General features: G+C 34.7%; 2 protein-coding genes across 2 annotated transcripts in view; both read right to left on the bottom strand.

Moving 5' to 3' along the window:
• LOC149789441 (uncharacterized) overlaps nt 1-17951 on the bottom strand; it is a 90189-nt gene that overhangs the window by 39818 nt on the left and 32420 nt on the right. The window lies entirely within an intron of this gene.
• On the bottom strand, nt 4102-9764 carry LOC149789442 (uncharacterized). Its single transcript, XM_089975534.1, has one exon. It carries the CDS (start codon nt 9678-9680, stop codon nt 5121-5123), a length of 4560 nt encoding a protein of 1519 aa, XP_089831660.1. The 5' UTR covers nt 9681-9764; the 3' UTR covers nt 4102-5120.

Raw genomic sequence — 17951 nt, 5'->3', positions numbered from 1 at the left:
CAAAGTTGCTACAGGATATAGAATCCTTGAAGCTTCTATTTTGTTGCATATTATGGCTGTAAGAAATGTAGGTCTCCCTACTCTATCTCGACATAATAATGCATTTTGTCCCTAAGTTGTGAGGAGTTTCTTGATGTTGCATGAAGTCATCAAAGGGTTTCCTTTTCAATATGTTCTAAATTTCTTTAGCAAAATATTTATTTCAAAATATTAACTGCAAAATATTATGCCTGAAGTCTGCCTTAACTCCCTCTCTCTCTCTCTCTCTCTCTCTACCGTAAATATACTAGCATTCGTTGCAAGCTGTGCAGTTATGTGTGCCTGAGTAATGTAATTAAAAATAACCTGTGTACACAACAATTTGTTAATTGTTTACCTTACTGTTGTAATCTGAAGAGTCTGTATCAATGCGGAATGGCTTTTTTAGGTGTAATATTTCAAATCTGGGTCATGGTCGCCATTGAGTCTTTTGATCAAAATCGGTGTAGGTAAATGAAAAGGCAAGACCGACCAAACAATGATCTCATCAGAAACACTTGAGTACATAATTCGATTTTATTATCGTGTTTAATTGGTATTACCATTACATACTATACAGGACAGTAATCATAGTTGCACATTGTTTTGCTTGATATAGGTCAAACATCTCTCTCTCTCTCTCTCCCTCTCTCTCTCTCTCTCTCTCTCTCTCTCTCTATATATATATATATATATATATATATATATATATATATATATATATATATATATATATATATATATATATATATATAAAGATATATATATACGTGTCTAAGCTCTTAGAATACGTAACAGTCAAGAGTGAAATGAAACAAGCTTTGTAAAATAGAGCAAACAATTTATTTCTCTATGCTACAAAGTGAGAATTGAAAAAAGTACTTACAGTATTATGAATTAAATCCAAAACTAATCATAGAATTACAGACACAAGTCCTAACTTCTGATAAAAAATTGGGCAGCAATCAAAATTAAGTCCAACGCTGGTTTGTTGAAACACAGTAACATAATTCCAGGTTTGAATTAATTGTAACTCCCAGAGAATCTCTCTGTATAAGAGTCTTTATATTTATGAACACTCTCTATTTCCAGAGAAAAATCAGATGTATATAATAATTTCAAGGCATAATTCCAGCACAAATGAACTACTGAAAATGACAATAATACAGATTTATTCTGCTAGATCTTAAAGCACGAATGACAGATATTCAGAAAAATATCAGTTATAAGACGAACTAAGACGCAAAACAAAACCGCTAATGAAGGTCATACGATCTCTTATGTTACGTGTTTATGCTCCAATAAACAGTAACAAAAGAAAGAGTGAAAACAACAAGCTTTGAAAATTTAAACAAATAATTTCTATACACTGTAAAAATGAAAAATGAGAACTTACGATTTTAAGATTCAAATCCAAAATTAATCCAAGAATAATCCACGAATTAAATTTTAGAAGTCCTAGTAATGAAATGTTCGAATGAAATTTGAGTTAGAGTCCCAACGAAAATCCAAATATGGGAGGCAATGACGTATACTATAGTCACTATTGTGCTGCTGTTTCTACGGTTGTTTGTTGATTCACATACAATAATACATACAATAATATTCCGATGTTTTAATTTCAGAATAAAATTTAGAGAAATGTCTTTGTCCTAGATTTCTGTATGAGCACTCAAATATTTCCAGGAAAAAGAATTAATCTTTTAGAATCCAAATAATCTGAATAAAATTTAACATGTAACTTTAAACTGGACACAAACAAACGAACACCTTAACATCAAGTGTTTTAAGTCCACACTGAGAAATATCTCTCTAATCATCACTAAGAAAATCTAACTACTGTGCAATTTCGGAAAACCCAGAATTGCGAAATATGGCTGTTTACAATCTAAAGTCACATACTCCCAGTATGACCTTGATAAAAACCAATCATTGCACTCCAAGAATAAAATAAAAATTGCAAGTTGTTTACTTGTCTGAGTGATTTCTAAATCAAAGTCGGGAACTAAGTCAAAAATAGAAACAGTGTTTATATCATCAGGTGGTTATGAAAAGATTCAGGTCAACCTGATATTTCTGGAAAATATCAAACTCCTAGTAAAGAAAAATAACATTACATTGACATTTAACGAAATTAAAAATAAAAAATGTGAGACTTATAAACAGACAATTAAATTAAATCAAATATACTTAATATTACATTACTCTCCACGGAATATATATATATATATATATATATATATATATATATATATATATATATATATATATATATATATATATATATATATATATAATTAGAAAGTCTCTAACCAAACTAAAAAAAATCATGGCAATCATAACGTACACTAGCTAGAAAAAATATAATGTCCTTTACTCAGCTTAAGATAATGATTCTCACTATGAGGAAAAGAAAAAATATATAATTTACAAATGTCAGCCACAAGATACAATGTTTCATTTCCCACACCATATAATGAAATAAAGAAAATGATTTTTTTAAAAATAACATACAAAGCAAATATTCAGAACTATAATTACGTTAAATAAATGATATACCACGAGATGAATAAATATTTCATTAAAAGAAAACTAAGCTTGCTGAGTTTCCTTTTATTATAATCATTCGTACGAGTGGTATATCAAAGTTGTAGCGTACATAATACGCATATATGTTTTTATAGCACAAACAGTTATACACAAATACACATACTTGCATTTCCAACTCAACTACGTATTGACGGAAAGAATGAACTCTGCACAACCCTGTCCAGTGAGTCCGCTACAATATGTAGATCTTGACCTTTTGCGTATAATCTCAATCTCCTTTACAAATTTAGATATCGAGATTGACTTTGCGTTGTCGTAGAAAGATATATATATATATATATATATATATATATATATATATATATATATATATATATATATATATATATATATATATATTATGTATGTATGTAAATCAAAATAACCTTGGGTTAATATTGCTATATGATAAATATATTTCAGAGAGTAATTCATATAGTTCGAGACAAAACAAGACATAATCTTTTTTAATATAACTTTCTAACATTTCAACGCATTTTTTAAATAATATTACGTGTTAATGATATAAAACTTGTGATTATAAAATAATGAGATACAAATTTAAGTTTTAACTAACGTACCAAGAAATGTGTTTTTTTTTCTGACTTGTGTGAGTCAGCGTTATGCAAACAAGACTAATTTTCATAAATACCCAACGACAGCTTGACATTACGAAGAGGAATTATTGACATTAAAGTCAGCGGACTAAATCAGTATGAAAATTAAATAAACAACAGAACAGCATTAACATCGGAAGAAATGCAAACCAAAAGAGTCCCTCGAAAGAAATAAAGAATAATTATATCGCGTATTATATGGATTGAAAAGAATACTTAGCTACACAACAGCAAATCTAATTTCAACAATTCCAGTTAAATTATCTTCGTTTCTTATAGTTATTATTATGTGTCACTATCTGACGGTAGTTCACATTGAAAATGCCTTTTCGGTTTCATGAATAATTTAAGTATACACAGTAGACTTGAGTCGATTATTCGATCAAACTAATTATGTTCTTCAAAGTTAAAAATTAAGAATATTTTAATTGTATTGGTCATTGTTACGACTATATGATCTTAAACAGAAAGAAGCTAAACCAACACGTTTTGTAACATTCAACAAATAATTTACCATTTTTAAGTTAAATAATGAAATGTTAGAACAACTTACATTATTATGAAATAAATTTAAAATAATCCTATACGTTTTATCACAAGTTCAACAGAATAGTACGCCGAATGAATTCCAGGTCCTCAATGTTCTGATGTACCAACAGCCTTGGATTTGCTGAATTATCAATAGTCTTCGTGTATCCAGAACGTCTTTCAATGAGTTCAGAACAATTCCAAAATAGTGTTCATTTCAAACAGTCATGTGAGCAGTTTATAATTCTAATAAATATTTTAAAAACTTCTTCCACTCAAATTAAATCTAAACACAACACTGAATACTTCTGCAGACTGAAAATAAAGTAAGAATGGTAATAGGTAAAGGATTAATAATTTTCAATTCTTCCTCCTTTTATAAATCACCACGACTCTACTGCGACTCTGTGTCGCATAACATACCTACTTGGTCTTTTTCGCAATATCCCCCATCTGACTAATGTCAAAATAAAGCCAACCTGACTTATCTCGCAGTACTTAACCATCCAGTCGGATAATTACACCAATCTGGAAACAGATTCTTTCTCGACGCTGAGTTTAAAAGTAAAATCCAAGTAAATAACCTCTTTATTGTGCATTATCTACAAATAGAATATACATCCATCGACAAAAATTAGCTATGTAATATGTTGTTCATAAGTGATCATTATAATAAATAATTATGAACAAAAATTAAACACAATATAGATATATATAACATTATAAGAATACGATAATTCATATTTCTAAAGGAATATGTTTATTTCACAAAATTGAAGGGATAGTTACGTATGTATATATTACTTGAATAAGCTACCTAATTGTTTTGCACAGAATATGATTCAGGCACATTACACGTGCTTATGAATATGTGATAATATTAGGCAATTAAGATGGCTTAACATTGAAGGATGTTTCTTGTGGAAATACATAATTTTATTAGCAGGTTAGATTCGTAAAAAAAAATCATTAAACTATTTCAATATTTTCGAGTAACGTTTTAGATTTCAAAACAAAATTAAAATGATTAATATAGCATGTAAATAATGACACTGATCTTTAATTGGAAATAAAATAAATATAACTGCATGGTTGGGATTGTAAGCTTTTCTTGTCAGTGACATTTTTAAGGGTTAAATGATAAAACAAGACCAGCTTTTGTTGCCACACCTCAAGGTCATCATTATGTGTATAACTTTTTCCTAAGACACAACCTAGTCTGTATAGTTCATAGTCAGAAGGTCATCAAAAGAAGTTGGATCTTTCTTGAAAGATACTCCGTAACAAAATAGAAAATAAATAAATGCTAATACAACTTATCTAAAATATTTCTAAATCAAGCAGTGCAAGAAACAAAAAAGAAAATATTCATGAATTCTTGCGTTTCTTTGAACTGACAAAATCATTTAAAGGTTTAAAATCATCCATCATAGTTCGGGGTAATTCAACAACCAATTTCACATGGGTTATATTTGATAAATTTGGGACATTGGAACTTGAGATTTTTAGTTCATCATATCTACCGATCTGAGTAAGAGATCGAAGGTAGACATATTTGCTCTCGAACACTGGTTCAAAAACCGATGAAACTATTTTAAAATATAAAAGGCGATATTTAGTCATGTTACGATTTTGCATCATGATGTTGTTCCAACGATCTAAAAGCCACTTCATTGCATATACTATTGAATGTTGATTCCAATTTTCCATCAGAACTGCTTCTAAAAAGAGGTCTTTCAACGTTAATGGAACTGCACTCAACAATGTTCTTAATTCGGGAAATTCAAGTTCACACTGTCCTGAAGCAGCTCTCATACAGTTATTATTTCCAGTAATTTTCCTTAAGTCCTTTATGTACAAAGTTTTTAAGAATATTCTAACAAGTCGTGCCATTGTTCTTTGTGCTTTCTTAAAGCGATACACCAACTTCGGTAACAAGTCGGAACAGGAGAATATTTTAAGACAGCTAGAGGCTCTTACCAAAACAAAATAATTATGAGGAGAATAATTCATTGTATTCACGCACTGAAGAACGGTACGTAGACAGTTTCGCTTTCCCTGGTGTAACTTATTCACATCAAACAAAAGGATAAATGACAAGTATAATTCAGGCTTAAGTTTTGGAAAATTCAACGTAATTTTTTGCTTCTCAAGGTATCGTATGACATGAGACTGATTAAACATGTAGGCAAGGTAAATTGGTGTTATTAAGTCAGCATTTTTACATAGTAAAGCTGTGTTTCCCCATTTATTGGCGATGTATTTTAGACTTTTCAGGAGTCCATTGGCAGCATCTAGATGAACCAATGACAGTGTGGACTTCTTGTTTTGGCAAATTACATCATACATCAAACCTCTGCTCTTCTGTATATTACGAAGTGCAAGAAGAGTGGTTTTGTCATAATCAACTCGAACTTGCGGAAACAAGATTTCGCTATGCATGTGTTGTGTTATATTGAAAAATCGTAATTCGTATGGCGTTGTATTAAATGTAGCCAGGGGGAATTTAGCCATAGCTCCGAGCATGACATACTGTAAAACAGATTCAGTGTCTCCTGTCAGTGATAATCCACGATCAAAGTAGTATTTGGCAAGCTCGTAATTTCCGCCTTCAATTGCTCTTTGTAGCACGTTAAATCCTTCATTGTCTGCACACTGTTCGATATATTCTGTGCTTAAATCCTTTACCATGGCGTGTACTCTCTTTCTGTCAACGAACCAGAATGAATTGTTCATATTCAAAGAAATCTGATGAAGGGGGGATTTTGCAAATGGCATTCCACATTTTAAACACTCACACCCATCCCCAAGGAACAGGTTTGCCATATTAGGGTTGTTTCCAATGGATGTGAAAATAGTCAACGGATTAAATCCATCTTTTCCAAGGGTACTGTGTGCGTTAAAATAGATCAAAAACATGAGAGTTACATATACATTAGACCTTTTGACAGCTTCGTGAACATATCGTTTAAAATAACGATGATATTCAATTTTAGGACTTACATTAATTACAAAAAAGAAAATGGATAATTCAATGGGTGACATATACATAACATAATCATTCACATCCACACCATCACACGTATGAGAAATTACTTTCTCCATGGAACAATTATAAGGTGTTCGAACAATACGTTCATCATAAGGAAGGTTGGAAAATGCCTCATCTAGAGGTCTATTTTTTAAATTGTCATTTTGAAGAATAAGTTTTAAAAATATATCTTGATATTCCTTGTAGAGATATCGTATTGCATTAAAGTAACCATGCTTCATGATATAATGCAATACATTAGCACCGGTTAAATCAACATGCATGATATCTTCCTCAGATAAAAGTCTCTTCATTAAATCTACTCTTTCTGAGATGCTGTTCAAAGCCTGGTTGGAATCCATGGATAGTGGATGCATGTACATATACTGAAGAATGCTACGATTTAAATGATCAAATAATGGTGGCATTTTTTCAGAATTCAAAAGATACATGATGTGTAAATTGTACGGACGACATAAGGCTGCAATATGAAAGGCAGTGGACCCATTCTTAGTACGAGAGAAAAAGTCCACTTTCATTCTATATAGGTAGTCTAACATATCCAAACCAGCATGACAAGCAGCATGATGAATAGGTCTGCATCCTTCGTTATCCTCTTCTTCCCAATCCATATCACGGAAAAGAGAATTTTGTGCCAGATTGGTTAATCCATATCTTGAAATCAGATGTATGACTGATGAACCATTCGAACACTTGCCTACTGAAAGTTTATTTATTTCTATTCCATTCAAATGCATAATTTCTTCCTGTGTCAAAGTCCATTCAATGATTTTATCAGATGCATTTATTAGAGGATATAAAAGTTCAACAATATCTGTTCTATTATATATGACAGCTGTAAGAAAAGGTGTTCTTCCAGCTCTGTCTCGACATGTTGTGGCATTTTGTGCATGAGATATCAGCAGACTTACAGTGTCTATATATCCCAGGCTCGACGATACATGAAGTGCTGTTTCACAAGATATTGTCTGCCAGTCATCAAAAGGTTTCCTCTTCGATAATTTTTCACTTAGATTTTTTAAAATGTCTGTATTCGAATTATATTTTTCGAGATTATTAAAATTAAAAAATGTAGACTGCATTCTGCTCTCATTTTCTTTCAGCCAATAAAAGCTCCCATTACAGGGAAGACACACATCTTTTACACCTAAATTAAGAAGTCTTTTTATGATTTCAACATGTCCACTAGATGCTGCTTTATACAGGCATCTCTGATCAGCAAATCTGGGGCTGACGTTCAAGAAAATGTTGAGCACCTTGATATGACCGAACTCACATGCAAGATGATGAGGTTTTACACTTATTTCGTTCGAAATATTAGCCATACTCCTGTTTCTCTTGAGTAGGAGGAGTGTGGTGTCTACGTGACCGTGCTGAGCAGCAATATCAAGTAATCCATATCCCCAGAAGGTACGTGTCTTAATAATAAACGAGGCGTCATCTACAGCGGCAAGCAGTGTTGGCAATGATATCCGGAACGTTATTTTGGCTCCTGCATCCAGCAGAGCTCGTAAAGTTTCTACGTTGCCCCTCCCAGCTGCTATAAAAGCTGCTGTTAGGTTATCAGCATTGAGGATATCAACATCTTTGATAAAATAGAGGCACAGTTCGGTGGCTAAATAGGAATTTAAACTCTGGGACAATTTGTGAAGCAATGAACCAAATTCATTTTTTCTACTAAAGAACCTGCGCGGAAGAGTTTTGAAGCGTGATATCAAGTCTTGTCTCTTTGATTCAGAAACATGTAGTGCAAGATTTATAATATTTTCATCACTGTGGTTGTTTGACTCCTTAACCAAATGAAACAGGTATTTTGCTATTAGACTGTGACCCACTTCTTTCTCAATAAAGTAAGTCATTCCCTCTCTTTTAATATCTGTCAGCCAATGATAAATTGAAATGTGTGTGAAGGACAAAATATCATCGGATCTAAGAAAATGCATCAACGTTTGCAATTCTTTGCTAAATGTAATTTTACTCATATTTGTGCTTTCAAAACGCAACATGTCAAAAATAGTTTCTTTCTTCAGTGGTTCAATGGATGCACACAATATTTCCAGCACTTTCCTGGCCCAATGAAAACGTTCCTCCGTTTCGCCGTAAATCCGCTCGAAATTGAGTTGATAAGTTTTGCCTAATGTATTAGGTATATTCTCTACACTCAGAACATTTGTTGATTTTAAATATTCGAGAGCATGGCGAATATACAAAAAATTTCCTGAACTCATTTCACACAGTCTATCAACAATATTGCTTTCATTATCCAGCATAAAGGCGCTTGACAGTTTTTGGAAAATTGACTGGTTGTCGTTAACATGCTTGCTAACAAAATCATGTATGTCTCTCTTGTTTCTGTAATCATTAGAGGTTATTTCCATCCAACGAAAATCTCCCAGTCTCCTAACAATAGTCGAAATATTTCTAGAAGTGCATAGAAATTTGATCCATTTGGGAAATCTCTGCGCTGTCCGTTCTAAAACACTTAATATTTCATTTTTGTTTGCATCTGCGTCTTCACATTCATCTAAGGCGTCGATGGCTATAACCCAAGTCCTTTCTGTATCAATACTTGCCTCAACTTTGGATAATGTGTAAACTATACTTTGATCCATGCATCCAACTGGATCATAATTACATTTCGTTGAGTTTAAGTAGCTCAGAACACCGTATTCGGTTTCAAGAGCAGACCCAAACTGAGGAATAGAATTTGCTATCATTCCTGCAAGTCTTCGAATAAAAATAGCTGCTCTTTTAGTATTTAGAGCATCAAATCTACATACATGATATGCAAGAAGCCGTGATCTCAGTTCACCACCCGGCTCTTTAGATTCAGCACAAACAATATGTGAAATCAGAGCTGACTTTCCAAACCCCATTTCTGCTACCAATAATACTCCTGTACTTTTGAATTGCTTATCGAAAATTGTATCAGAGATGTTCTTTAGCAACCATTCCCGTCCGACAATTTTGGTATGCTCTTTGATATAATAAGATAGATAAATGTCTGGTCGAAGCGGATGAGAAAAGTCTTCTGTCAAACACCCTGAAAGAAAACATATTTTTAAAAAGATTAAAGCCAGTACTGCGCACTACTCTTTACACTACGTTTGGTATATTATTTTACCCATGATAGGTTGAGTTCCCTCTTATTTGAAATTTTATGCAGCTCAATGTGTGGTTACATCATATTCACTCTAACAAAATTCTCAAAGAGACATTGAGGACAATATTTTGTGAAACAATTATATTAGCTACAATGGTAAATAACCTCTAAGTATTTTGAAAGCATTTCTCCATTGATAAATGTAATTGAATTTTTTTAAAGTATATGCCTAGTAAAATACCATGCAACCCATTGTAAAAAAATAATTTTGCAGACAACCCTCTTCACCCATCCATTGTTTTGTTTTTTTCTTCCAGAAAACAAAAACCAAGCCACCCTAACCCACACTCAAATCATAAAAGTTTATGCACATTTTTCAGCACAGAACCTTGTCATACAGCACTAAAATATCAACGCAATATTCCAGTAAAGAAGATTATGGCAATTATGTCAGACTCCATAGAATCTCTTATATATTCGAATTTAGTACACTCCAACTCAAAGTATAATGCTTAGACGACTTAGTACTGAGCTCCACCATCATCATGAAAAATAATTTTATACATTAATCTAAACACAAAAACTTCGAGACCGAAGCGAACAAATTTACAGAAAATGGGAATGTTATGATTTGTTTGAAATATGAAACATTGTGACAAAAGAATAATTAAATTGCTTCTTTACTGAGCTCGAAATACTAGTAGTAATTCGATCAAACACATTTGTTTGGTTTTATAGTGCAGAAAGGTCATTCATACATAAACTGGTAGGGGTAGGGACGGTGTGGACGTAATCCAGACTAATTTGGGCATGCGTGTGTTGAATTATTACAAATGTGTTTATACTAACTTAGTTGTAGAGACCATGTTGTTGTGCGACTGACATTAAATACAAAACAATTTTGGAGGACATTTATTTAAATTAACAATAAATATATACGTAAAGGATTTAGTAGAGTTTTTATAGCTAGTTATGGTATGTGGATTATACGTTTTCATCATATACACATACTTGTACATATTCTATGTTTAATATTATATTTAACAATATTTGGCATACGTGCACACCGAGTTGTACCGCTAAACCGAAATTGTAGTAAAGTTAATTTCGAAAAGTTGAATTAATATACCTTTCTAATTCAGAACATGGAAAGAAAAATATCCAAATTTTAATAGCTCTATTTCTTCAATCTTCACTAACGAGTCGTGATATTTCGTTTGGTATGTATGTGCTTTATTTATCATTGTAGAGCTAGGTAACCCTGAGTCCACAGTTTTAGCTAGACAAGAGAAATGCAGTTATCATTCCCCATTCATAGAATATCTATATAACAGAGCCTGTAAATGTGCCGTTGTTAATACAAATCAATTACATAGTGGAGTAAGAAAGTAGTTTTAGAGGAGTAAAACTTTCATACTTTTCTGTCACTATTATAAATCTTAACTTCTTCTCAATATAAATACCTCGTCCGTCGTTAATGTTCCAGCTCGTTCTTCTAGACGTTTATTAGAGCATGTGCATCGAACCATTCGGATTTACGTCATCAATCCGAGCGCTATAACGCGTCATCATTCTTTTTCACGACTTACTAGTCACTATTATTAAACTGAAATTATTAGCAAGGATGGTGACAGATGGACTGGAAAGGAGTAAAATGTGGAAAATTACTTACTTTGTAGCCAAAACAGTCAACTGCTGTCAACTACTGTTTATGTAGCAGTAGTCCGGATGGCTGATTACAACAACTATCGGACCCAGAGGTACCTTGGCTTGGGTTTGCTAATGACCCGAGATAACGGAGACGGTTGCGCGTGTTCGTCAAAACGCAGCCTTCATAATATTGTCAAATGATGGCTCATTCTAATATGTCCGGGAAGAAGCAATATCACAGACTTGATGGACTTCTATCCTCGTGAACGATTATTCTCTCTCTCTCTCTCTCTCTCTCTCTCTCTCTGAGAGACGCATACGTTCTTTTGATGTTAAACGAATGCCGTTGGTAGATAGTGGATACTGAAATATCACTTGAGCCGCCTAAAGGGAGAAAAGGCCTTCTCCTTCCCTTCCTTTTTCCTTTAGTAGCTGCTAAATAAAATCTATGTGCATTACTTGGGCAAACAAGTCCATCGCAATCATCCATAGTACAGACTGGGGTTTCAAGCGGGGATGGAAATACTGATGGAAGTTGGGGTTTGTGCTAGGAAACATGGCGCTGACATAACAAGGAAACCGTACCGTAATTCAAGTGTAAATATATCTCCTCAGTTGAAAAATCATGTAGTTCCCTCTTCTCAGAGCTGACTCAACAGCTACAAGGAATGTGGTCTGGAGCATGCGATTTTCAAAAGAACCTTAACTCAAAGGTTCATAAGGTGTTTTCTCGGTGCCCCAAAAGCTAATGACAGGTTCCATCTTTGTGTCAACGAGCGACACGCCGGTATCTGTTGATCGAACAACTTAATAAAATCCGATAAGCGAGGATCTAAAGGGGAAAATAAACAAATAAGATCCTATAAGTGGGGATCTAAAGGGGAATATAAAAATATCTGCTGCTGCAACATGAGAGGATCGGCAAAGATTAATGCGTTTCCTAGGACACCAATCATAGAAGATTCTCCACTTTGCAAAAATAGATCCCTGTTCTGAATAACCGTCCAAAAGAACGTTTTTGTTCCCTAGAATATGAAAAACTTTTAATGTAATTCCTTACAAAACTTCCACAAGGAAAGAAGGAGCAAGAGTACTTTCTTGTCGTCTGAGGTATTCAACAACTGACGTACTATTTGTTAATAACATGAAGCAATGCCCTTAGATATTATTTATGCACCACTTAACACCCTTTTAGGATAAGGAACACGATTTTCATTTCTAAATAGTTGATCTTGATTAGACTATCTTCTTATAACCAATGGTATAGAGAAGTACTCCTTTTTTATCTAAACGAGGCCCCCTCCCGACCTGAATCTGACATGTTTATGTACAGATAGGACTGGTGTTCAGGGGCATGCAGGGGAACTCCCTTCAGACACCTTTCTTGATTTTACTAGTACTTGAGGTGGTACTGAAATGTCGACACTAGAGAAAATTTACCTGACTTTCATCTTGTGGGTTTTCCAAACCACCAACAGGAGAAACGTAAGAGGACGAAAATACACTCTCCCTACGAAAGCTGAAGAATTCAAGGTTCCCAAAAGAGAGATACAGAGAAGCAGACAACGAAATCGTGGTCCGTAACGTCATTTAAAGTTCCGTCATTTTGTGTATACACTCTGATGGAACATAAGCCGGGCCAATATATTTTCGCGAAAAGATGTGATGTATAACATGGACGTAACAAGGTGTGGAGTCAGTCCTAACTGAATCACAGTAGATCAATAGATCAATAGCTGGTCATGTTGTGATTTAAAAGGGACTGCTCGTTGTTGTTGTTGTTGCTGCTGCTGCTGTTGTTCCCATGGCTCTGTTGAAGATTCTGGATGCTGAGACCAGACCGAACAACATGGCACAGAACTTACGTATTTATTGTTCAATCGAGAATCGGAAATACTTTTTTTGGCGAAAGAAAAATCTGGATATTGAAGTACGCATCGTGACGATCGATGGAATCTACCAAGTCAGCGGATGTTATAGCGGTACAAAGGAAGCTACAGTTTACATCTTGACAATTTCCTTTACCAGAAATTTGTTAGAGTAGGGAGGCGGAAACATCTATAATAAGCTTCAGTTTTTCGCCCATTTTGGAGACCAGAATAATCCGAGAGAAGAAAGCTGGCGACTTGATGTTTTGAACCCCATCTACTGCGCCTTTCCGAAGTGCACTTCTTTAATATTAACAGATTAAACTGATGGAAGAAGATGTAGTTCTTTCCAAGATAGAAGAGTGTTATCTCCTGCATAACGTAAACGCTCCATTATTATTCAAGGAGGACACACCATCCTCCTTGATGTTGGAACAGGCCTCTAAAATGAGTACCAATCGAGCAGCAAAGTATATTAAAGAAAACGGCATGCATTGTTGTATATATGCGGTGTCTCTACGACTATCTCTCTTCCTTCCTTCTCACCTGTTTGGGAGAGATTGACGCAAGTGCAGAGTTTGTTTTCTTGTTCTGGCCACTCCGCCTTGTTTTAGGAGCGGACTTAATGGTGTGGGAAGAGACGGAATTAGTTTTAGTTGGAATTATAGCTGACCCATGGTTCGATTAGGTTGTATGTAAGTACTGATCAGTTTCAACGGCCAGCAACCGATGCAAGAAACCAAAGTTGTTGATTCTCTAACATCCTGAGAAACAATAATGGGAATGATACCCCAAATAAGGTCCAAGTGTCCAGTGGTAGACGTAAGAACAATTTGGCTATTTTCTAGCAAATTCCTAGACGAATCGAAAGCTACATCTCAATGGAGGTTAAAAAGCTCCGAAGACAACACAGTTTTTGTACTCATAACTACGTCTTCCGCGAGTCGGTGATAATGTTGATGAGTTACCCGATCGAATGCCTTCATGTGAAGCTTCGACGTCCAAGTGCGTAAGGGCGGCCACTGTTCAGACAGATGAATAGCCTGAGACTAAAATTAAGAGTCTATGTAGCAATGGGGACCAATATATTTCATCTTTCCGTTTCTTGAACTCTACTCAGTCATTGCGCTACTTCTCTAACCATCTTGAAATGAGCAAGTAGCAGTCCGGTCTGAGTACTGTTTCTGCCAGTTTCTCTAAGCATGACATTATCATAGTGTCACTTGAACACATGGGCTAAGTCAGGTAAGTGGAAGAAAGAGGCAGAGTTCGTTGACAGCAATTTAAAATGACCAAGTGTCCTACGCCACCACCGCTTGTGGCGCTTGGTAAGAAGGATTTGGAAATACTCGGAGGGAACCATATGCCCTATCATCCGGAAATTCATTAAATGCCTGGGAATCTATGATAAGCTGTCTTTAATGGGTGTCATATCACAATAGCGAGAACTCTTCACATTGCTCCTTGACCTTTCAGAAGAAAGAGGACTAAATATTTCATTCCTTGATGACCCTTTATGCGGACCTTTTGATGGCAGTCGGACCTCATCATTCGTACATGCAGATGGCCACATAGACAATATCACTGGAGGTATATGTTGTTCTCTTCCACGCTGTGGGGATATGTTTCCCATACCAAAAAGGTTATAAGAGAACATGGGTCCGATTAATTATTCCGGTAGCTCACATAAATGCAGGCCCCGTCTCTGTGGTTTCATAAATAGGTAATGTAGCGGAAAGGGGCATATTCGAATCCATCCTTAGCGATCTGTCACATTCAGAGAACGGCAGTCTAGATTTTATGGAATTTCCCATAAGAACTTGAAAAGCAAGAACGACATCTAACCGTTTGGTGTTGCGTGATATTTGCCTTTCCTGACATCTGGTACCTCTGGCATCAAGCCCTGGTGATTAGCAAAACCATAACTTAAGATATTTATTTATCCCACGGCTCGACACGAAGTTCGTCCGAAATGATGGTACGCTACAGCGCAAGGGCGGATGATTAAAGATAAGACTGGGTTGATTCTAAGACATTTTTAGAACAAAAGTGCATCAAGAACAGATAAGTATTTTCATTGCCGGAAGGTTAAACTTAGCAGTGACAGGTCACTTACTACTGACAGTAAAACGATGATTGCTTGATTTTGTCATGAATGAACAAGCTTATGTTGTCACATGTGTATAACATAAAAGTTTAAGAAACAGTGTCGTACCGCATAAATTGGTACTAGGGAATTTTAGTATCTGATATTCAGACATAACTAAATGATCAACGGTTATTACATCTATCGTGCATACTTGTATACTTATTAATATACAAGGTTTCTATTTCTCCTCTCGAACTAATAAAAGGTTTAACGTCTATTACAAACTTGCATATTTATCATTGCGTTAATTATACGTGTTCCACTTGCAGATCCCTCTGATACTGCTATAATTATTTGGGGTTGCTTTGGTGTCTTACGGCACATCAACACAAGTAGGTTATTTAGTGCCGTGGCAACTGGAGTGAAGTACCTTGACCAAAGACACACCACGGTAGCTGACCCAGGCTGCTTCGATGCAAGGATTCGAACCCTCTTTCGATCGTCACTCCGTCACGCTAACCGCTGAGCCACGGTGGTTCCCTATTTTAATTACTATATTATCTTTTTTCATATGTGTAAATTTTTAAAAAAAACTTTCCATATAATAATGCTTTCTTATTTTACTTGAATCTCCATTGTCTTTTATTTCAGTGCAATCACAATCAAACGTGAGCTATAATTCTGCTTCATTTTTGAAATATGGAAGAATAAATTACTTCATATTAGACATAGGGATATTATTGCTTTATTCTTGCATACGTGTTTTTTCTACTAAGTACTCTAAAGAAGGGGTCGGCTAACTACGGTCCGCGGTCTGAATCCGGCCAGCTGCCTCTTTTTGTACGGCCCGCGAGCTAAGAATGGATTTTACATTTTCTAATTCTTTAAAAGTACATGCTATAACGGAACGGCCGACTGCCAAGTTTTGTGACGTTGTTGCGACTGAGGAGGTGCGAGAAAGGCCGTATGGGGCGCTACTGTAGCTTCGCATTCATACGCTGATTGGTTGCGGCCTCTGCCGTGACGTTGTGACACCACGCAGGTATAATTGAGCAGCGTGAGTTGAGTTTGACCCTTGACTCGCGAAGCCTAAAATATTTATAATGTGGCCCTTTACAAAAAAAGGTCTAAAGCGTATATATATAACAGTGCTAGTAAATATGCCGTTGTGAATATAAATCAATAACCTAGTGGAGTGCACACAAAATGTGATTGTTTGATATATCACGAATGAACAGGCTTATATTGTCAGATGTAAATTATGTAAAGGTTTTAAAATGCAGTGTTCAAAATGGAACAAATACGTGCTCTGATAGTCAGACGTAGCAAGTATACCATCGGGTCTTTCATCTATGACACGTAATTTTATAATGAATGATTTACGTTTGTCTTTTCTCTTGAACTAATAATGGTTTAATGTTCTTTACAAACTTAGTATATCTTATAGTTGAGTTAGTTAAAGAGATTTATTCGACATTCAGAGGCCTCTGATGTTATTGAAAGTACTGCACTATCGATTGTAATCTTGACCTTTGTCACATCAGTGGAGATTTCTTCTGTAAAACGAGATACTTGCGATTATATGTACACACGCATGTCAGATGTGTAATAAATATCCTTATCACACGATGTGTACTCTTTTAGTTTATTTGAACCGCTATTGCCAATACTTTCAAAGTTTTGTTGATTGACGTTTGATTCTCCAGCATGTTTAAAATATGGAAGCATAGATGTGGTATTAGATGTGGGATAGTTATGTTTTTATTTTCTCACAAGTAATTTTTAGAAATTACTACGTTAAATCATCCAAAAATGAAGATAAAGAAGCATAGTTTCAGATACCACACAACAGATGTCTTCTTACAACGCAAGACAGAAAAGGTCCTTTGAAAAGAAAGCATATTTAATGGACTTGCTTAATGCAACTTTGGAAAAGAAAACATGGAAATAGTTCACTCAAAATGAACTAACAAATGTGTAGATGTATTGCATAACTTTATCGATGGATGCAATCACACTTATCACGTGTCAATTAATTTCATTCCAATTAAAGAAAGGAAGGAAGAAAATCGGTCGAAAGTATAGACTAACTTGTTTGGTTATATGACATCTGATGCATAAATCTACTTTTTGCAGAATATATTGTTCATAATTTTATGGAAGAGGTTTGTGTGCTTTCTTTTTACACTTTAAAAAAAATAATAGGACAAGTTGAAGTATTTCAGCAGTTTCAATGGACCACAATAAATAAAGAATGAAGACAAATCCCAAGTAAAATTCAAGAATTACAGACACAAAAGTCCTAGTCATTTAAAGTCCTGAATAAATTTCAGTAAAAGTCCAGAAAAAATCACATAACTGAAGTCGATGACGTGTCTGTGGTAGCTGCTAAAGTGTTGATGTGTCAATAGTCTCTTGTTGAATCACATAAATATAA

The sequence above is a fragment of the Sinohyriopsis cumingii genome, chromosome 11 (assembly GCF_028554795.1).
Source record: "Sinohyriopsis cumingii isolate HCF-2022 chromosome 11, ASM2855479v2, whole genome shotgun sequence".
Classification (NCBI taxonomy): domain Eukaryota; kingdom Metazoa; phylum Mollusca; class Bivalvia; order Unionida; family Unionidae; genus Sinohyriopsis; species Sinohyriopsis cumingii.
The sequence above is the reverse complement of the archived record's forward strand: the minus strand, read 5'-3'. Positions and strand labels throughout refer to the sequence as shown.

Bases quoted from the DNA above. Each gene is read 5' to 3' on its own strand.
- LOC149789442 (XM_089975534.1), bottom strand. From the start codon at position 9,680: ATGGGGTTTGGAAAGTCAGCTCTGATTTCACATATTGTTTGTGCTGAA.